Source organism: Corythoichthys intestinalis, chromosome 10, assembly GCF_030265065.1.
Source record: "Corythoichthys intestinalis isolate RoL2023-P3 chromosome 10, ASM3026506v1, whole genome shotgun sequence".
NCBI lineage: Eukaryota > Metazoa > Chordata > Actinopteri > Syngnathiformes > Syngnathidae > Corythoichthys > Corythoichthys intestinalis.
This window is the reverse complement of record NC_080404.1, coordinates 10,941,111-10,964,539: the sequence shown is the minus strand read 5'-3', so window position 1 is coordinate 10,964,539 and position 23,429 is coordinate 10,941,111. Positions and strand designations below refer to the sequence as shown.

The window sequence follows — 23,429 nt, the reverse complement described above, 5'->3', positions numbered from 1 at the left end:
GTTTAAAGCTGCCCTGTCCACTATAAAACACACACCTGGTAAGAATTGTCTTAATGAGAAGCATTGTGTGAGGTGCATCATGGCTCGGTCAAAAGAGCTATCTGAAGACCTGCGATTAAGTATTGTTGATTTGTATAAAGCTGGGAAAGGATACATAACCATCTCTAAAAGTCTGGATGTTCATCAATCGACAGTCAGTGAAGTTGTCTACAAATGGAGAGAGTTTGGCACTGTTGCTTCTCTCCCAAGGAGGCCGTCCACCAAAGATGACACCAAGAGTTCAGCGCAGAATACTCAGAGAGGTAAAAAAGAACCCTAGTGTCTGCTAAAGACTTACAGAAATCACTGGCACAGTGCAATATCTCTATACAGTATGTAAAACTATGGCCACTGCTGTCTAAAAAAGATTGTTGCTTGTTAAATGTTTGCAAAAAGGCACTTAGACACTCCACTGAAGTTTTGGCAAAATATTTTGTGGATTGATGAAACCAAAGTTGAATTGTTTGGGAGTAACACGCAACGTCATGTGTGAAGGAAAAATGAAACAGCTCACCAACATCAACACCTCATCCCCACCGTGAAGCATGGTGGAGGGAGCATCATTATTTGGTACTTTTTTGCTGCTTCGGGGCCTGGACAACTTGCAGTCAATAATGGAAGAATGAATTCAAAAGTTTATCAGGATGTTTTGCAGGAAAACGTGAGGCCGTCTGTCAGACAGTTGAAGCCAAAAAGAGAATGGATGATGCAACAAAACAATCCAAAACACAGAAGTAAATCAACTTCACAATGGTTTCAGAAGAACAACATACACGCTCCGGAGTGGCCAAGTCAAAGTCCTGACTTCAACCCCATTGAGATGCTGTGGCATGACCTAATACAGCAATTCATACTAGACGTCCCAGGACTCTGACTGAACTACAGCAGATTTGTAGAGAAGAATGGGCCAAGATTAGTCCTGATCGATGTGCCAGACTGATCTGCACCTACAGGAAGAGTCTGGTTAAAGTTATTGCTGCTAAAGGGGTGCCACAAAATGTTAAATGTGATGGTTGACCTACTTATTTTTCCCCTTCTGTCATTGTTTGCAAGTTTGTGGTTATAATAGGCTGAAAAATCTTCAGAATCAGAAAAGTTACGAGGAACTGCTTGAGATGAGCCATTACAGTACATGCAAAATGACATACAGTAAGCTATACAATTTTTTGGTTTAATCTTTAATGTTGAATTGTCAAAATGCAACAAAATTACTTGATATTCACATTTTTCAACTGTATGTGCTTTAATGTAATATATCATTGGTTATCAGTGGTTTCATTTTATTTATGACATAAATTCGTCAGGCCGGCTCACCGGGAAGTGTCCCGATCCTCCCGATTAGCCACTCCGGGCCTGGTTCTGATCCTTACTGATTTCATAAGTTGTGGCTTGCTCCTCTTGTCTCGTGTCACCCACCTATTATTCTTTGTCGCATTACTCCATGTCTGTTTATTTAAGATCCCTGCTTGTATTCATTCCTTGTTGCATGTTTGCCAATGTCAGTGTCCATGTCAGGTATGTTCCTGTGCCCCTGTCCTGCCTCGTTCCTAGTAAGTAGGCTTGGACTCTGGCTTTTGGTCTACTTTGGTATTTTTTGGATTACTTGTCTTTTGTTTGGATGCACATCTCGTTCCTCACCTGCTAGACCCCCACATTGAAACACAGAAATTTGCGGTTTACATTTTTAGATACAGTGGTACCTCGACACATGTTCGCTTGGACACATGATCTTTTCAACATCCGACGTAAAATTTGACTCGCCATTTGTTTCTACATCCGACGACATGCTCAAAAGACGACGATTTTTGAAAGGGCCACAGTTTCTTTGTTTTGCCGGAAGGCAGACGCACGGGTGATTTCTTGTGAGAGAAATCAACACTGGATCCAAAAAGGTTAGTGCAGGTGGAGAAAAAGAAGAAAAGGTGACGCTTAACATTGAAATGAAGATTTAGATGATAGAAAAATATAAGCATGGTGTGTGCATCCATGAACTGGGTCGACAATAGGGCCGTAGAATGTTGATCTTGGCCGGCGGTCCTCCTCCGTTCGCCAGTCTTTATAAGTGAAGGGGACAATTCTTATTGTGGTAACATTGCCAAATAAATCGCCAGCTTCGTCAGGTTTCTAATCATTTATTCTATAAACTTTTGCAACACACCATGCCTAGTGTGGATGCCAGCATCAAAGCAGAAAGTAAAATAGAACCGCGCTCTCTTGCTTACCGTCACGTCAGCCCCGCGGTGCGTTCAGGTACAGCAAAAAAAGTCTGCCACATTAGAACCCATTTCGTTACATTATTTCAGGTATTATTATTATTATTATAACTATTATTTTATTATCATTACTTTGATTTTGATTCATTATTTATTTGTTTTGCTATTTATAATTGCTATTTGCAATACTAACAGCAGTATTTATTAAGGATTTAGTGTAACTTTTTGGGCGAATTAATGGAATTATAATGTATTCTTATGCGAAAATCCTGGTCAACATACGACCATTTCGACTTACAAACAAGGTCCTGGAACGAATTAACTTCATATGTAAAGGTCCACTGTAGTTTGAAAAATAGTCTTTCACATGACCTTGATTTTGACGATAGGTATTGTCTTTCCCTTTAAAGAGGCTCAATGTGTTGGACCCTGTCAATTATTTTAGTGCTGCTATGTCACTTTATATGAAGAATGTTGGACTGTTAGAACAATCAATTTATTTTTAAACAGTTGTTAAAAATGAATTGTTCCACACTGAGAAAGTATTGGCAATGCTTACAATTAGCTTTGTAGAAATGGAGTGCTACCTGCTGAGAACAGTGGATAGTAATTGATGATGCAGGGTGATATACTGTAAGTAAACTGCTGATCTTGTTTCAGTTGTAGATGGCTTTTATTGCCTCTGCAGTCCTGGTTATGCTGGCCTGCGATGTGAGAAAGACATTGATGACTGTGTAAACAATCTGTGTAGTAGGAACTCAATATGTAAGGACCTCCATCTGGTAAGTAGGTTTTTTTTCTACATATGTCCATATAATTGAGTGATAGTTACAGACTTAAATGTGGGCCTGAAATGAAAATGTGTCCATAAATCAGCACAGTTGGCAATACTCACTTGATTCACATAAGGTATTGCCAATTGTCTGATGACCTGTATGGTTTTACTGCACCGCGTGTTAAATATACTCGGCTTTGCCATTTAATTATTAAATGCACATCCAAAGGGATAGTATAAATGTAGCACCATGCACTGGTACCATCAGAAATGTGTTGTGTGTGTGGCCATTGTTTTTCTTAGACTGTAGATTATAATTTGCAGTGTCTCTGATGTTTGCAGACAGGTCATCAAGTGGTGCAATCCAGGCAGCCATAGGTTTTCTTTCATTGCTCAGTCAATCTTTCCCATGCTTTAAAGTAGATTCAAAACAATAAATGATTATTAATCATTTCCTGTGATTAACTGATAACAAGTCCAGGTTGTATGTTGCATTTTCCTGAAAGCCATCTGCAATAGGATGCAGCTCTTGTCACACCCAACCATGTTATCAACTTGAAATATTTTGCTGGAACGTATTAGTTTTTTTTTTTTTTTTTTTTTTTTTTTTTTTTTCCTAGGCCCTTCCTAAACTCATTATGAAGATATTTTGCAACATACTCCCGTTTACAGCCCAGCCAATACTCTCTATTAATACAGTGTCCTACGGAGTTTATATTTGAAAATTAGAGTCACTGAAGGTGACTTAGCAGCAAAAATGAGATTATGTTCTACTGCCTGGGGTAAAGAATCTGAATATCCTGGAGGTGTCTAGTTTATCATTAGATTGACTCACCCAACGTCCTCACAAACACCCACCAGTCATATGAGGAAAGTTTTAACTGCACCATCGCCCCTTGGCATACATTGTACTGTTTAGTATACCTTCAGTGTTCAGCTTCCAGGACTTTTGGTCAAATGTCAAATTCTGGAGAAAAACCTTTGACATCACAAGTTAACAGATCCCATAGAGTGTATTCTAAAGTAAACTAATTTATTGTGGTAGTACAACAAACCATTAATCTTCCATGCTCTGGTTAGTTGTACTAATGCAGATTATGATGAAATAAAGTACACATTATTTGCATGCTGTTATGGACATAGGCAGTAGCATGAACTAACAAATGAATAAACTGTGTGGGTGTATGCAGTGATATACAGGACTGTATATGTGTGTGTATATATCATTCTTCTCTCACACACCCCCATCTCCACCTAGTAGGGTGGATGGCTGTTCATCTCAGGCTTAGGTCCTCTACCAGATGTTTGGGAGCTTAAGGGTCCTGCGCAGTATCTTTGCTGTTCCTAGGACTGTGCTCTTCTTGATGGAGATTTCTGATGTTTCTCCAGGTATCTGCTGGAGCCATTTCTCAAGTGTGGGGGACACGGCCCCCAGTGCTCCTATCACCATGGGCACCACTGTTGCTTTCACCTTCCAGGCGCTCTCCAGCTCCTCTTTCTATAGTTTCTCATGTTCCTTTTTTTCCTGATATTGCCATCGTTGGGGATGGCTACATCGATCACAACGGCTGTCCTCTGCTGCTTATCCATTAACACAATGTCCGGTTGGTTGATCACAACCATCTATTCAGTCTGTTTCCGGAAGTCCTACAGAATCTTAGCTCTCTCATTTTCTACCACCTTGGAGGGTGTTTCCCATTGGGATCTAGGGGTCTCCAGTCTATACTCTGCACAGGTGTTTCTGTACAATATACAAGGTAGTTGGTTATGGCGTTCCATGTATTTTTTTGCTGCCAGTATCCTGCACCCTGCAATAATGTGTTGGACTGTTTTAGGGACCTATTGCACAGCCTGCACCTGAGATTGTGCCTGGCTGTGTGTGTGTACAGTATATATATAGTCTGTATAGAAAGACAGACAGACACAGACAGACAGACAGCCCAAGCAGTACAGTGTTTAGTGACACAGGAGGTCAAGGATTCGAATCCCAGCCAGGAGCAACATCAACTTCCAGTGGGGGTCCTTGGACAAGACATCACACAAAAACACAATACAGATATCGTCATAGCGGGTCGGACGTTGCTCGGGGCTACAAGGTCTGCGTCATTTGGGGGAATGCCACCATCACAGTTCGAGATTGGATACCAAGCCCCAGCAAATCTGCCTCAATCCAACAGATCTGCAGCAGATAGAAACCTGAAGGCCCTGGCCAATACCGAAGCTGAGTTGCAAAGTACTTTCAGGAGATTTGCTAGTAGATGTGAATGATGGTCCAAAGGCAATCCCAACAGGAAACATGAATACCAATAAGCTAATACACAGCACGGCCACAGTAATTGGGTACAAGATGGGCTCCGACATAACAAGCTGTACCCACCATGGAAGAGACTCCTAGATAAAGGAAACACGGAGAAAAGGCAGCCAGCTTCCAGGTCTGCAGAGAAGAAACATGGCAAAATAAGGAGCAATAAAAAAAAATACAACAAGCTCTCCATACCTGAGACACTTGAAGCTGCAAACAGAGACGAACACCAAGGAGGCAGAAGCCAGGGGAATTAAACAAGATGTTCTCCACCAAACCAGCTAAAGTGTACTCTAATTGGCAGGGAAACAACAATCGGTCAGACCCACCAAGATCCAGTGTTGTTAATAACGGCGTTACAATATAACGGCGTTACTAACGGCGTTATTTTTTTCAGTAGTGGGTAATCTAATTAATTACTTTTCTCATATTGGCAACGCCGTTACCGTTACTGAGGACGGAAAGGCATGCGTTACTATGCGTTACTATATTGGTCGAAAAGTCTGAGGGAGACGGACTCACCGAGACGACAGAGCAGAGCAGGAGCGGGGAGGAGCCAAGAAAGTTGTGACGCCGAGCAAACGCGATGCTAGGTAGCTCCAATAATACATGTTGTAGCCGATAGCCGGACAAACTACGCCCGCATGTTATGGTAGATATGGTAGACATGGTAGATATCCCATGTACTGTATATAGATATAACTAGATGCAAAATGACAGCCGCCATCTTAAAGCAGTAGGCTTTTTAGGACGGCTCTGTTGTAGAGAACCTTCCTCGCGAACCTAAGTAACTTTTTATCTAAAATACTTCTAAATCGGCAAAATCTTGACTTGAATCTATCTTTAAATGATGAAACAGTTTTAAAACTTTCATATGTCGAAAGTAGAGAGAAGGGAACTAATGCAGTAATGGGAGCAATTTTAACAACTTTTAACAGTTGATTCAGGGTAAAGGGTAAATTAGGGTAAAGAATTGGGCTCGGGCCAATTGTACCAAAAACCTCCACAAAAAACTTCACATAGTGTGGCCAATGTTTTTTTTTTTTTTTTTTTTTTTTTTGAGGAAAAAAAAAAAGTAATTATCACCAATTACTTTGCCAAGTAACTGATTACTCTTACATTTAGGTAATTGAGTTAGTAACGCAATTACTTTTTGGGAGAAGTAATTTGTAACTATAATTAATTACTTTTTTTCAGTAAGATTAACAACACTGCCAAGATCTGAGACAGAGGAGTACCATCTCAAGAGTAGACTTTCAAGAGTTTCCAAGATGAAGAGCTATACAGCACCGGGCTCTGATATGATCCATGCATACTGGATGAAGAAGCTAACTGCACTCCATTAACGCCTAGCAGCACAGATGGACCAGCTACGGAGGTCCTGAAAGACCACCAGAAAGCACCAATCCTATCCAACAACCGGCCAATAACCTGCCTCTGCAAAGCATGGAACATCATTGCGACTAAGATGAGTAAGAATGTGAAGCAATACATGAGCAGGGCTCAGAAAGGAATTGGCATTAACACCAGAGGAGCGAGGTTAATAGAGCAGTCGCCAAACATTGCAAAAATAGACAAACCAACCTGTGCAGGGCCTGCATTGACTACACGAAAGCTTACGACCCGATGCCACACACATGAATAGGAGAATGCCTGGAAATCAATAAGATCAACAGAGACCCAAGAACCTTCATCGAGAACTCAATGGGGATTTGAAAGACAACCATAGAGGCCAACTCAAAGTCAGTTGACCAAGTCAACATCAAGTGCGGCATATACCAAGGAGATGCACTATCACCATTGTTGTTCTGCAAAGGTCTGAACCCCCTCAGTCAAATCCTCAGAAAGAGTGGCTACGGGTACGGGTGAGCAGATCAGACCTGAGGTGCAGGCTGTGCAAGGATGCTCTGGAGACAGTCCATCACATCATAGTAGGATCTAACATGTTAGCTGGATCAGCACACATGGAGAGGCACAACCAATTGGCTGGGATAGTATACAGGAACATCTGTAGCAAGTAAGAAATAGGAGTGCCTCGATCCCAATGGGCCACGCCACAAAGGTTGGCTGAGAAAAACAAGGGCAATGTTCTGTTGGACTTCAGCTTCCATATTGACAAAAACTCCTGGCTAACCAACCAGACATTGTGGTGGTGAATAAAGAGCAGAAGAGAGTGACTTCGATAGATGTGGCAATAGCAGCTGACGGCAACATCAGGCAGAAGGATCACGAGACGGTGAAGTAGAAAGGGCTAAAAAAGCAGTTGGAGCGTATGTGGAAGGTGAAGGCTCGTGTGGCTCCCGCTGGTGGTCGGACTTGGAGCAGTAACCCCCAGCTGGGAGAATGGCTCCAGTATATCCCAGGAACAACATCTGAAGACTAAGTCCAGAAGAGTGCAGTCCTAACAGGGATAGCTATGATACTGTGCAGAACCCTCAAACTCCCAGGCCTCTGGTAAAGGATCTGAATTTGAGTATCATACAGATACCGTCCTACAAGGGTGGTATTTTTTTTTTTTAATATACAATATACATTGTATCACAAAAGTGAATACACCCCCCGCATTTCTGCAGATATTTAAGTATATCTTTTCATGGGACAACACTGACAAAATGACAATTTGGCACAATGAAAAGTAGTCTGTGTGCAGCTTATAATACAGTTAATTTATTTTCCCCTCAAAATTACTCAAATTATAGCCATTGATATCTAAACCCCTGGCCACAAAAGTGAGTAAACACTATGTACATCTACATCGCCCGTTTCATCAGACCATAGGACATGGTTCCAGTAATCCATGTGCTTTGTTGACATGTCTTCAGCAAACTGTTTGCGGGCTTTCTTGTGTACTGTCTTCAGAAGAGGCGTCCTCCTGGGGTGACAGCCATGCACACCAATTTGATGTAAAGCGTGGCGTATGTTCTGAGCACTAACAGGCTGACCCCCCCACCTCTTCAATCTCTGCAGCAATGCTGACAGCACTCCTCTAACGAGTCACATGACATTTTGGAGGGAAAATGACAAGCAGTACTCAATTTGGACATTTAGGGATGTACGTACTTTCTAAGGGGCGTACCCACTTTTGTTGCCAGGGGTTTAGATATTAATGGCTATATTTTAAGTTATTATGAAGGGAAAATAAATTAACTCTATTAACTCATTTGCTCCCAGAAACGTATAAATACGTTTTTATTTTTAAATGCTCCACTGTCCCAAAAACGTATTTTTACGTCTTTTGCGTTTTTTTTTTTTTTTTTAAAGAAGCATATATAGCTTCCGCTGTATCTGAGAAACAAAGAACAATGCTCCAAACCCATTTTAAAGCAATAAAACTGGCCACTGGAGGACAGTAGCGCATTTTGTAAGATGAGGCAACCCGATTCAACAGCAGTGAACGGCCGGGCTGCATGTTCAGAGCGCTGGCGGCATGAAGCCAGGCGGCGCTCCGACCGAACAAAACAACGAGAGGACGCCTGGGACGCCAGGCGCTGGACTACCGTGCAAAACGAGTGAAACCCCCCCATGGAGCGGCTCGCCAAGCAGACCCAGCAGAAATGCCAAAAATAATCCATCTTTGTGAGACAGACAACGATGAGGGAAAAGTTTACACAGCTGACGTGGCGACAACGGCGTCATCTCAGCGACAAACCGTCATCTCTCAGTAGTCGTGTTGTTACTTTGCTATCTAAAGCTCTATTTGTCTGGTTGTTCATGGTATTTTGTAAAAGGAAAACATTATTCAGATGTTTGGAATGTAACTAATGCAAAAAATAGCTTTGTTAAAGTCAAAGTTATGTTTGAAATGTATGCGTTTACAAAAAGCTCATTTTCTCCGTTTTTTCACCAGAAATTGGAAAATTGCTCAAACTAAGCTATTTTCTAATGCTGATTTCTAAAGAATGGAATAAGATACGAACATACTTTTTTTCTGCTGAAAGAAGAGAGTCTAATCTTTCTTTTGGTGGGTTCCAAGTTTATATAGCAATAGAACAGAATTTTCTGTGGTCCTTGCAAAATCAGTCAAAATCCAGAAAAAATGGCCGGGAGCGAAGGGCCTTGCTCTGGTGAAATGGCTGGGAGTGAATGAGTTAAATAAGCTGCACACAGACTACTTTTCATTGTGTCTAAGTGTCATTTTGTCAATGTTGTCCCATGAAAAGATATACTTAAATATCTGCAGAAATGCGAGGAGTGTACTCACTTTTGTGATACACTGTAATGTATATACAGACACACAGACCTATGAAAAGTTTTAAGCATCAGAAAAACAAACTAAAAGGGATAAGGCACTACTTTATTTTTCAACATAGTTACCCTCAAGAGCTGAACACTTTATGCAATGGTGCAGGAGTGCTTTTATCCCAGTGCAAAATAACTTTTTTGTTTGTTACTCAAGAAACCGCTCAGCTGCAGCTATGACATGATCATCGCAAGTGAAATCACCAGTCAAGGCTTATTTAATTTGGGGTAAAAGCTGGAAATCGAAGCGGGGCAAGTCTGGCGAATAAGGTGGATGGAAACAAGTTACAACCCGCAATCGTAAATTGTTGCCATGGCAACCACTGAGATTTGGGCTGCACAAATGAACTGCACGAAACTGCACAAATTTCTGTTTTGTCAATTTTTCACTGAATCCTTGACCCTTGCTTATTCTGAAATGTGCAAAAAATATAAGAAGCATGTTGGAATCTTAAAATTTGAAAGTAATACTCACAAAAGGTCGATCTTTCAAATATAGTCATAGGTTTGATCATGCATCAATGCTTATTTTCCACGATGCTTAAAACTTTTCATACACCAACACATATACTGTATGTACATATGTACAGTACATATATATATATATATATATATATATATATATATATATATATATATATATATATATATATATATATATATATATATATATATATATATAGTACATAGTATATACAGTTGTGGTCAAAAGTTTACATACACTTGTGAAGAACATAATGTCATGGCTCTCTCGAGTTTCCAGTTATTTCTACAACTCTGATTTTTCTTTGATAGAGTGATTGGAACAGATACTTCTTTGTCACAAAAAAACATTCATGAAGTTTGGTTCTTTTATGACTTTATTATGGGTGAACAGAAAAAAGTGATCAAATCTGCTGGGTCAAAAACATACATACAGCAGCGCTAATATTTGGTAACATGTCCCTTGGCCATTTTCACTTCAATTAGGCGCTTTTGGTAGCCATCCACAAGCTTCTGGTTGAATCTTTGACCACTCCTCTTGACAGAATTGGTGCAGTTCAGTTAAATTTGATGGCTTTCTGACGTGGACTTGTTTCTTCAGCATTGTCCACAAGTTCTCAATGGAGTTTAAGTCAGGACTTTGGGAAGGCCATTCGAAAACCTTAATTCTAGCCTGATTTAGCCATTCCATTACCACTTTTGATGTGTGTTTGGGGTCATTGTCCTGTTGGAACACCCAACTGTGCCCAAGACCCAATCTTCAGGCTGATGACTTTAGGTTATCTTGAAGAATTTGAAGGTAATCCTCCTTCTTCATTATCCCATTTACTCTCTGTAAAGCACCAGTTCCATTGGCAGCAAACAGCCCCACAGCATAATACTACCACCACCGTGCTTGACGGTAGGCATGGTGTACTTGGGGTTAAAGGCCTCACCTTTTCTCCTCCAAACATATTGCTGGGCATTGTGGCCAAACAGCTCGATTTTTGTTTCGTCTGACCACAGAACTTTCCTCCAGAAGGTCTTATCTTTGTCCATGTGATCAGCAGCAAACTTCAGTCGAGCCTTAAGGTGCCGCTTTTGGAGCAAGGTCTTCTTTCTTGCACGGCAGCCTCTCAGTCCATGGAGATGCAAAACACGCTTCACTGTGGACACTGACACACTTGTTCCAGCAGCTTCTAATTCTTGGCAGATCTGCTTTTTGGTGATTCTCGGTTGAATCTTCACCCTCCTGACCAATTTTCTCTCAGCAGCAGGTGATAGCTTGCGTTTTCTTCCTGACCGTGGCAGTGACAAAACAGTGCCATGCACTTTATACTTACAAACAATTGTTTGCACTGTTGCTCTTGGGACCTGCAGCTGCTTTGAAATGGTTCCAAGTGACTTTCCTGACTTGTTCAAGTCAATGATTGTTCAAGTCAATAATCACTCACAAGAAATTGCTAATTCGTGTTGCTGTATGTATATTTTTGACCCAGCAGATTTTATCACTTTTTCTGTTAACCCATAATAAAGTCATAAAAGAACCAAACTTCATGAATGTTTTTTGTGACAAAGAAGTATTTGTTCCAATCACTCTATCGGAGAAAAATCAGAGTTGTAGAAATAACTGGAAACTCGAGAGAGCCATGACATTATGTTCTTCACAAGTGTATGTAAACTTTTGACCACAACTGTATGTACGGTGTTAGTTTGTTAAAGAGGTAAATTGATATTGAAAAGACCTAGTGACGGTAATAGACATCCAGTCAATTTCAGCAGCGATAGAACGATTGCTTCCAGCCCCTCCAAGTAAAAATTGACTGGATGTCTCTTGCTGTCAATGGCAGTCAAAGAGTTAAGCTTTGTGAGGTAAAATAATAATACAATTCTAAAGCAAAATACACGAGTTGACTTTGTAATCATTTTTTTTATTTGATTTTATTTAGAATATTTTTGTTTCTCATGGATTTTTATTCCTATTTAAAAAATTGACCCCCCCCCCCCCCCCCCCCCAAAATAGATACTTCAATTAATTCATTTATTTATTTTTTTACTATTCATCCGGGGCGTTCGTAGACCTAATACCAAGGGTGTAGCATTGGTAGGGACGATATAACAGCATAACCAGCATGTACACTTTCTGCTGGGGACCAGACATTATTAAGACCAAATAGATGACTGAACGGGGGTCAGGGCTACATTTCTCACGAATATGAACCCAATTATTTTATAGGTTGAATTATCAATGCAAAATAAATCTGTATTGATTTATTTATTATTATTTCATGTGTATTGGTCAGGTGATACACCATCTGATTCACTTTTTTTTTGCAAAAATACTAAAGAAACATTTTGAAAACTTCCAGAGTTCAAGAGAGCCATGACATTATGTTTTTCACAAGTGTATGTAAACTTTTGACCACAACTGTGTATATATATATATATATATGGCGGAAAACACAGACAAGACTGAAAAAGCAGTTTCTGCTCTTGCAATCCTCTTTAAAAGAAACTGCTGTATTTTAAGCTAAAACAACTGCTGTGTTTGATAGAAAAAATGTCTATATGCTGCCATTGCAGATTCATGGCACATTAAGCCCCTGAACTATTTTTAATTTGTCTGTTTTACCCTGAAAACCCCCGTTTACAGACGTCGCGCAACCACTTTTGTTTCAACCCAGCCATAAAACAAAGGTAATTAATTATATTTATTATTCAAAATGTGCGTCGTTTTTAGCTTAGAATCATTCATTGATGTCTCAAATTTCATTTAAAAAAAAAAAAAATATTCACATATTTTAAACTTTTAAACAAATTATGTCACAATGAAAAAAATGGCGTCTGTAAAAAAGTCACGGATATCTACCTCATAACTATCGCTTAATTGTATTTTTTTGTTACTGTTGCATTTTCTCCAATATGTTAGATGATAAATAATTGATCCAAACAAAAAATGGTTGAAAACAAACGTTTAAAAGGTTAAATATATGAAAAAGAAAATCTCGACCACTCCTTGATGTCTGCGATTTCTGCATCACGACCCTTGTTATATTACCATGTTTCACCCATAAAATCCCCCAAAAAATCCAGCTGTTTCTTGACACTCAGTGATACATGCTACATGGTGTTTTTGGATCGAAACAAAGTAGGTACGCGATAATATCTCATTAAAGTCATGGCGTCTGTAATTCTGTTCTCGTGTGCTCTCACCTCCAGATAGGGTTTTGCTGTTTAATGTTTTTCTTTTTTTTTAAATGCCCTCCTGCTCATTTTTCTTCCCCCCAAAAAATGAGATTTTAAGCTTTCCAATGATGTATCACACATGCATATCGGACAATTTTGAAAGTTGGCTAAATTGGGGGTCTCAGAGCGGAACTTCAAGTCACCTGAGTGTTTTCCGCCATATATAATGGTATGTAACCGTACACACAGTCACAGTTTGGTACATACAGTACCTTGGTACGGGTATCATTTCTTTATGGGTTCGGTAGAATGGGGTATTTGAGAGTTAAACTTTGTTCTATTGGCTAAAACTAAAAACCAGCTCATATCAAAATGCAAAATAAAAATAATAAAACATCTTTTCGGTTCCCATCAAGTTTGTGTTTGTATTGTTCTAACATTGTTTAATTCACAGTTTATGTGCAACAATAGACAACACACCCTTGTGGTGATGATCGACTGACGTAACTGTCAGGTAGCGCTTGCCAGCTGGCAACCTCAGTAACTTTTTTTATGAAAATAAAATACTGCCGTTTTCAATGTTGGATTACACTCAGTTAACTGTAAACCATTACCAATGAACGTAAACTCCACATAAGATATATTTTTATATTGGCTAAAATAAAATAAAAAGTGCAAATACTTCTAAAACTTAAAAAGCATCTCCTGAAATAGTGCAAAAATAAATACTCAGTGTTTCCAAGACTTCAGCCTAGGGCTATCAACATTTCCTGATTTGAAAATATTGTAGTGTGGCTAGAGGTACTGCCGGTGCGGCAAAGGTGTGGCTACGCAACGCTGATCCTAGTGGTGCGTTCGATGTCGCTACGCAACCGCTCCTATGGTGCGTTCGATATTGCAACGTGATGCTCTTTTTGGTGTGATTTGCTTGGAGTTGCTGTGAAGAAAAAGCGTTTCAATGAGTCAAAGTTTGGTGGATTTAGCGGCCTGTACTTTACCATGTGAGGTTAGGTGAAGCTCTGGCGTTGAATAACGTGCAGACCGGTCTTTTGTAGTGGCAGGCTGTTGATTGTGAAGTGGAGGCAAGTGTGGAGATTGATGACAGGTGTGCACAGCAGAGTCAGTGAGGAGTGGGAGGAGGTGAAGGTGACTGAGCCGTAACAGTACCCCCTCCCCGAGGGGCGCCCCCAGGCGGCCGTCCAGGGGCATCAGGATTGGCCTTATAGAAGTCCCGAAGGAGAGAGGGACACATGATGAGCTGCTTTGAGATCCAGCAACGTTCCTCCGGGCCGTAACCTTCCCAGTCTGCCAGGTATTGAAAACCCCGACCGCGGCGCCGGACCTTTAGCAGACGCCGGACCTTCCATTAGGGATGTCCGTCAACTAACTGTGGCGGCAGCGGAGCTGGGGCAGAGGGCATCAGAGGGCTCGCAGAGACAGGCTTGATCTTTGAGACATGAAAAACTGGATGCACATGTTTCATGGAGGCAGGAAGCTTGAGACGAACAGCTGCGGGGCTCAGAACGCTGTCAATCGAGAAAGGGCCAACATACCGCGGAGCCAGCTTCTTGGATGAGACTTGGAGCAGCAGGTCGGCAGAGGAGAGGTAGACCCGTTGACCAGGCTGATACACCGGGGCAGGAGTACGGCGACGGTTGGCCCCACGGCAGGAGCGCACGTTGGTACGCAGCAAGGCAGAGCGAACCTCCTTCCACACCCGTTGGCAACGGCGCAGATGGGCCTGGACAGAGGGGACTGAGGCTTCGGTCTACTGGACGGAAAACAAGGGAGGTTGGTATCCCAGGGAGGCCTCGAACGGGGACCTGCCGCTGGCGGAGCAGGACAGGGCATTTAGTGAATATTCCACCCAAGGCAAATCCTTGCTCCAGGAGGTCGGGTGGAGAGCAGCCACGCAACGGAGGGCGGACTCTAGGCTCTGGTTGGTCCGTTCAGCCTGTCCGTTGGTCTGAGGGTGATACCCAGAAGAAGGCTAAAAGTGGCCCCAATACCTTTACAGAAGGCACGCCAGACCTGAGATGTAAATTGGGGCCCCCGGTCCGAAACGATGTCACAGGGCAACCCATGGAGCCGGAAAACATGCTGGGTTAGGAGTTCGGCCGTCTCAGCAGAGGTAGGGAGTTTAGGCAACGCCACCAGATGCACCGCCTTGGAAAACCAGTGCACCACCGTGAGAACGACAGTATTCCCCTGGGAAGATGGAAAACCAGACACAAAGTCAACGGCAATATGAGACCAAGGGCGATTGGGCACTGGAAGAGGACATAGAAGCCCAGCTGGTGGCCGATGAGACGCCTTGGTCCTGCAGCAAGTGTCACACGCAGCCACGAACTCCTGGACGTCTGCCCTCATCATCGGCCACCAAAACCGCCGGCTAAGGAAGGAGAGGGTACGTTGGTACCCGGGATGGCAAGCAAACTGGCTGGTATGGCCCCATAGACGCACCTGGGAACACATAGAGTCAGGTACAAAGAGACGGTTGCCGGGCCCGGGCTCAGTCTGTTGGGCCCGCTCAACCTGGGCTTCAATGTCCAGGGTCACTACTCCTATAACCCGAGAAGTTGGAACGATGGGCACAGGTTCAGCAGAGGACTCCTCGGGAGCATGGAGACGTGACAACGCATCAGCCTTGGTGTTGCTGGAACCAGGTCGGTAAGTAAGGGTGTAATTGAAACGGTCCAGGAATTGTGCCCACCGTGCCTGGCAGGAGCTAAGGCGTTTGGCGGCCCGGATGACAGTCAGGTTCTTATGATCCGACCAGACAACAATGGGCTCCACGCTGCCCTCTAGCCAGTGGCGCCACTCTTCGAAGGCAGCTACAACAGCAAGCAGCTCCCTATTCCCTGATATCATAATTCACCTCCGCCGGCTGCAAACGGCGGGAGAAGAAGGCACAGGGGTGCAGCTTCTGGTCCTCCACAGAATGCTGGGACAAGACGGCCCCTATACCCACATCTGAAGCATCCACCTCGACTATGAACGGCCTGGAAGGGTCAGGATGGAGAAGGACGGGGGCGGTCGTGAAATGTTCCTTGAGGACAGAAAAGGCGGCATCGGCTGCTGGTGACCAGATATAGGGGCGTAGAGTGGAGGTGAGACCAGTGAGGGGGGCGGCTAAGCGGCTGTAGTTCCGAATGAAACGGCGATAAAAGTTAGCAAAGCCTAGGAACCCCTGGAGCTGTTTGCGGGTTGTTGGTCGGGGCCAATTAAGGATTGCTTGTATCTTGCGGGGGTCAGGACGGATGCAGCCACCCTCCACAATGTGCCCAAGGAATTCCACGGAGGGAGCGTGAAAAACGCATTTTTCAGCCTTGATAAAAAGCCTGTTCTCTAAAAGGCGCTGGATGACCAAGCGGACGTGTTGCACATGCTCCTCAACACTCCGGGAGAACACCAGGATGTCGTCCAGGTACAGGACCACAAATACGTCCAACATGTCCCTGAGTCCGTCATTCATAAGTGCCTGGAAGACAGCAGGGGCATTGGTGAGGCCAAAGGGCATAACCAGGTAGTCATAGTGCCCACGGGGAGTCTTAAAGGCTGTCTTCCATTCATCACCTTTCCGGATGCGGACAAGGTGGTATGCATTCCGAAGGTCCAACTTGGTAAACACGGTAGCACCGACGAGAGGTTCGAAATTTGAGCTCATGAGGGGAAGTGGATACTTGTTCTTGATAGTGATGTTGTTGAGCTGTCTGTAATCGATGCATGGCCTCAGATCCCCGCCCTTTTTCTTGACGAAGAAGAAACCGTCCGCCACCGGTGATGTTGACGGGCGTATGAGACCTTCAGCCAGGCACCCATTACGGTAACTGTCCATAGCTGCTTTCTCAGGTGGAGACAGGTTGTACAGGCGACTGGAGGGAAGTTCAGCACCAGGACGGAGTTCGATGGCACAGTCGTAGGGTCGGTACGGAGGAAGGGTGCAAGCGCGCTCCCTATTGAAGGCCTCACCTAGGTCATGGTATTCAGAAGGAACCTTGGTGAGGTCAGGAGGAGCAGGGCTGGGTCGTTCGGCCAAGGAAGGTGTCTGAGCGGACCAAAGGCAACGGGCATGGCAAGAAATACTCCAGCTCAGAATGCGGCCAGAACGCCAACAGACATGCGGTGTGTGGAGTTCCAACCAAGGTCTGCCCAGGATGAAAGGCGCATCAGGTGAGGCAATAACGTAGGGGCGGATTCTCTCCACGTGATTACCTGAGACAGTGAGCGTGAGAGTCTCACACCGATGAGTAATGGGACGACCATCCAAAGCGAACGCTGAGAGAGACTCCTCCAGGGGTGTGATAGGGAGTCCAACCTCTAGGGCATAAGAACAGTCAATAAAAGTGTCATCGGCACCTGAATCGATCAGCGCTGGTATGGAGAGTGTTCGCTCTTGCCAGGCGAGGGTGACGAGAAACCTGGCTCTACTTGAGTGGGGGTTAGACAAGCGGCTCACACGGAACCCCCGACCGAGTGAGCCTTGTCTTTTGGGGTTCGAGCCGAGGGAGCCCTGGAAGACAGGCTTGGACATGTGTCAACCGAGTGCGTCGAGCTAGCACAGTACATGCAGAGCCCCTGTAGTCTCCGGTATTCACGTTCCGCTGGAGTCAAACGGGCCCTTCCCAACTGCATGGGCTCCTCCTCACTAATAGGCTGTGAGGCAGCAGGGAAGAGATGAGAAGACTGGTTCTGACTCACTGCTGGTGACGGACGTAGCTTGTTTGCAGCACGACACTGGTGGGCCCTCTCTCGTTTACGCTTACGGTGACGCTCGTCAAGGGATATGGAGAGGGTGATGAGCTGGTTCAAGCAGGTAGGCCTTTCTCTACCCACCAAGGCGTCCTTTATGGACTCCGCCAGGCCTCTTCGGAATGCGCTGAATAAAGCGGGCTCATTCCATCGGCAGCGTGCAGCGAGGATACGGAATTCTGTGGCGTACTCTGCTACTAAGAGAGAACCCTGCTCAAGGGTAGAAAAGGGCAGAATCAGCATCCTGCCCAGGGGCCTCATGATCAAAAACCATCCTCAATTTTTCTTTGTTTGGATCGATTATTTATCATCTAACATATCGGAGAAAATGCGACAGTAACATAGAAAAATACAATTAAGCGATAGTTATGAGGTAGATATCCATGAGTATTTTACTCACACCATTTTTTTCATTGTGACGTCATTTGTTTAAAAGTTTAAAATATGCGAGTGAATAATTTTTTAAAGTCGTTCTTTTTTTTTTTTTTTTAAACGAATTATTACACATCAATTAATGATTCTAAGCTAAAAATGACATACATTTTGAATGATAAATATAATTAATTACCTTCATTTTATGGCTGGGTTGAAACAAAAGCGGTTGTGCCACGTCTGTAAACGGGGGTTTCCACAGGTAAAACGGACAAATTAAAAATCGTTTGGGGGCTTAATGCGCCATAAATCTGCTATGACAGCATATAGACATATTGTTCTATCAAACACAATATTTGTTTTGGCTTAAAATACAGCAGTTTCCTTTAAACAGGAGTGCAAGAGCAGAAACTGCTTTTCCAGTCTTGTCTGTGTTTTCCGCCATATACTAGTATATCTTCCATCCAAATGATGCAGAGGCTGTTACTGTATAGAATGATTAATGGAAGTTACTATGTGCCCTGAATGACACAAACTGAAAGCAGGGTTATGATGATGTGATCCAAACCGTGGGCAGGAGTAGTACTGCACAGAAAGTGAAATATACAACAAGCATCACTTTTTTTTTTCCACTGTTGAAAAAAAATCCCAAGTGCAAAGCATATTTGATATGAGTGGGGAATTGTACTGTACATTACATTTAGGAAAATTGTATGCCAGCATTTTTATGTTAAAATGTAACAAAGTTGCATAAGCAGTCCTGAGAGATGTAAACTTAGAGTTGTGCCAGTTTTCCATGCTAATCAAAAGACTTCTTTTTTGTTGTTGTAATGCAGAGTTATGAGTGTGTCTGTCACACTGGTTGGGAGGGAGAGTACTGCCTGCAAGAAATAGATGAATGCTTGTCACAGCCCTGTAAAAACAACGCCACTTGCACTGCACTCAATGGCTACAAGTAGGTACATGCACTAGAGGCATCAGTCATATCGAAAAGGATATCTATATAATATAGAAGTAATACTATGTTGTTTCTTTGGCAAAGGAGAAAATGAACAGAGCATGGCAGGTAACACAAATGCTTCAATGACTGGTTAGCAGTGTGAAAAGAAATTCTAGTGGATGTATGACTCATTGAAGACGTCAAACTGCTCCAGTAGAGAAAAGTGAAGGGATGGATGGATATGCAACATGGAGTGTTTTATTACTCAGTGCCATCAAGTGGAATATTCACCTGCTGCTTGAGTGCTATAGATCCAAAGTATGCACTCTTACTCTCTTTTTGTTGCTTTACTAAAATTGCTTAACGAATATCTATGTCAATGCCACTCCAGCGAATAGGGCAGCCTGGCTCAGGTGCTAGAGTGGTTGTTTCACAATTAAAAGTTGCCGCTTCATTCCCTAGTGATGTTTTTAAGAGACCTTTATGCAGCATTATGGTATGGGTGAATTTATTGGACTAAAAAATCTTGAAATACAGTGTCCCAAAGGCATTCCTTTGAATTGAAACGACCTTTCACACCCCAAACTGAGGCTTTTATTTTTCATTAATCTTCCGTGCGACTTATCCTCACAAGTGTCGCGGGGGTGCTGGAGCCTATCCCAGCTAACAATGGGCAGTCGGTGGGGTACACCTTGAACAGTGCACCTATAGTAGGGTGGTCCAGAGCTGCACCTCAAAACATTTTTTTTTCATATTTTCTTTAGTCTCACCTCCTAGAAATGTGATGCACATCAGTTTAAAGCAAATACCAAAAAATAGACATTTCAGATCATTTTTACTGGTAGCACAAGCGCAGTTTATGCTTGGTTGGTTACATACAAAAATGGTTACAATGAAAAATACTAAAACGGACATTTTGCATGTAGGTTAATTCCTGACAATGACTAGTTTACATCATTAGACGTGTTAGTAGTTGGAAAACGTTTCCTGTGTGCTTCTATCAATTGCAATAAAGACGATAGCTGTTCCTCATTTTCTATCAAGTGTTGATAGAAGTCTTGAATCAGAGAAACTTCACGCTCGACATGATCATTGATGATTGAAACCCCCTTCACGAATTCAGCAGTTGCTGTATATGATGTTTAATTCTGCCACTGAGCAAGTGGATGCTGCAAGAATTCAGGAAAGCCCAGTCCAAGTGCTTCAAAGAACAACTTTGTGCCAGGTCCAGCAAATTTGTGCAGTTGGATGTTCTTGTGTAAGAAAACCAGTAGCTTTCAATCGTCCGTTTCCACGACGTGAAAGCTGGGTCATAGCGGTAACAATCGCTTTCTTCTTTTGATTGGACACACCATCATCAAACAGGGACAAGGCAACCAAAGTTTCAGATAGGCACAAAAGATGCTGCTGAAATTTTGGAGTTGTAGCCTTGGATATAGCATTGTTGTAGGTTGCAAAACACAACAACTGCTTGACAATGTTTAGATTAATGTTGAGAGCAACAACAGCAACATTTGCGTGCATCCAAGCAGGGATATAGATTTGGACACCAAAGACACACATGTCATGGAGACCCCGCTTTTCTTTCGTGGTGAGGCGTAACTGGTCTGAAACACCCAGATGTTAAACACTTCCAGAGCCGCTGACGCAGATTCCCCCACGGTTTTCTTCATTTCATTGTAGTGGTAAAAGAACAGCTTTAGAACCTGAAGTTTTCATGTATGTTTGCAGCCAGAAATGCTGCTTTCACCAAATCCAATCAGAAAAATTGAATATGTAGACCGTGCGCCAGCCATTATTATTGTGAATGTAAAGGCGGGAGGAAATAGCTAATGAAAAGCAAGAATTTGGTCATTATTCTGGATCCTAAAAAACAAACTCTAAAATAGCTGAGGATATTACGTTTTGTTAGTAATTGGATGTCCTTATTGATTAGGTAAGGTTTTTATGGTTAATGGAGTGATGCAAGCCTTCGTACTCTTGTGCATAAAACTAATACACAACACAACCTCTGTGCTTGTGTGCTACCTCTAAAAATGATTTCACCTGAAATTTTGCATGGTGCATTTCAAACTAGTAACCAAAATAAGGGGTCAGAGTGAAGGGACTACAGGTAGTCCCCGTGTTACGACGTAATCTACTTACATGATTTCGACTTTACGACGCAGAGTCTCATCCACTATTTTGTCTCCAGTCGTTTTTTTTTTTTTTTTTAAGTCCCGTAAACGGTACCTAGTTCTCGTTGCCGTTCATCATGTCACCATCCCCTCCTCCCCCAGCATTGGAAGCCCGGAGATCCACCATCAGGTTCAACTTTCTTGTTCTCATGCTGCTGCTGTTGCTTCTCCTCCAACTCCTTACGCTAGTCCCGATCCGCTTTTTGGAGTTCGGATGGCGGGCTCGCGTTGAGAGAGGCGACGCTGGTGACCTGAGCAGCCATGACAGCCCCCTCTCTCGCCTCCTTACTCTTTCTACAGCGCACTTTTCTCTCAGTAAGGCGACTCACTCGCAAGTAAAGCCCAAATAGTCTTTGAATATAATGGCATTTAACACAACGTACCTCACAGTATCTTATTACTTTATATTATGGATAATACATGTTTTTTGATAGTTATTTTGAGATTTAGGGGGTATTTAGGAGTACTTAAAAGGTTAATTCCGACTTACGTGGAAATTTGTGTTACATCGCAAGCGTAGGAACTCGTTCGTAACCCAGGGACTACCTGTATATACTGTAATTTTCTGACTATACGCCGTTCTGGCTATAAGCGGCACCCACCAAACTTGACAAGAAAACGGCATTTGTTGATCGATAAGCCACCCCGGACAATAGGCCGCAGCTGTCTATTTGTGACATGACACTGTCATGAGTACTAATGAATGCTTATGACAAATGTCCTTAAGTGTTATCCAGCAAATTATCTCACTTTTGAATGGATGTAAAAGAACCGGACTGGACATACAATGGGGAGAACAAGTATTTGATACACTGCCGATTTTGCTGGTTTTCCCACTTGCAAGCCATGTAGAGGTCTGTAATTTGTATCATAAGTTCTCTTCAACTGTGAGAGACGGAATCTAATACAAAAATCCAGAAAATCACATTGTATAATTTTTAAATAATAAATTTGTATTTACCTGCATGAAATAAGTATTTGATACATTACCAACTAGTAAATATTTCGGCTCTTGGTTCTTTTTTAAGAACCCCTCCTGTTCTCCACTCATTACCGGAAGTAACTGCACCTGTTTGAACTTGTTACCTGTATAAAAGACACCTGTTCACATGCTCAAACAAACAAACTCCAACCTCTCCACAATGGCCAAGACCAAAGGGCTGTGTAAGGACATCAGGGATAAAATAATAGACTTGCAAAAGGCTGGGATGGGCTACAGGAAAATAAGCAAGCAGCTTGGTGAGAAGGTAACAACTGTTGGAGTCATTATTAGAAAATGGAAGAAGTTCAAGTTGACAGTCAATCTGCCTTGTTCTGGGGCTCCATGCAAGATCTCACCTCGAGGGGCATCACTGATCATGAGGAAGGTGAGGGATCAGCCCAGAACTACACGGCAGGACCTGGTCAATGACCTGAAGAGAGCTGGAACCACAGTCTCGAAGAAAACCATCGGAAACACATTACGCTGTCATGGATTAAAAACCTACAGCGCACGCAAGGTCCCGCTGCTGAAGCCAGTGCATGTCCAGAAACGTCTGAAGTTTGCCACTGACCCTCTGAATGATCCAGAGGAGCAATGGGAGAAGGTCATGTGGTCGGATGAGACCAAAATTGAATTTTTTGGTGTAAACTTGGCTCATCGTGTTTGGAGGAAAAATAAGGATGAGTACAACCCCAAGAACACCATCCCAACCGTGAAACATGGAGGAGGAAACATCATTTTTTGGGGCTGCTTCTCTGCCAAGGTTACAGGACCACTGCACCGTATTAAGAGGAGAATGGATGGGGCTATGTATTGCCAGATCTTGGCTGACAACCTCCTTCCTTCAGTGAGAGCCCTGAAGATGGGTCGTGGCTGGGTCTTCCAGCATGACCCAAAGCACACAGCCAAGGCAACTAAAGAGTGGCTCTGTAAGAAGCATCTTAAGGTGCTGGAGTGGCTGGCCGAGCCAGTCACCAGATCTGAACCCAA

The 23,429-nt window shown here is 43.0% G+C and overlaps 1 protein-coding gene across 1 annotated transcript in view; it reads left to right on the top strand.

Annotated features, from left to right (window-relative positions):
* The window catches only part of eys (eyes shut homolog), a 522,745-nt gene that overhangs the window by 159,653 nt on the left and 339,663 nt on the right, over positions 1-23,429 (top strand). The window contains exons 23-24 of the mRNA XM_057847548.1: positions 2,913-3,034; positions 19,177-19,295. Coding sequence (XP_057703531.1) covers positions 2,913-3,034; positions 19,177-19,295 — 241 coding nt within the window. The remainder of the gene's footprint in view (positions 1-2,912; positions 3,035-19,176; positions 19,296-23,429) is intronic.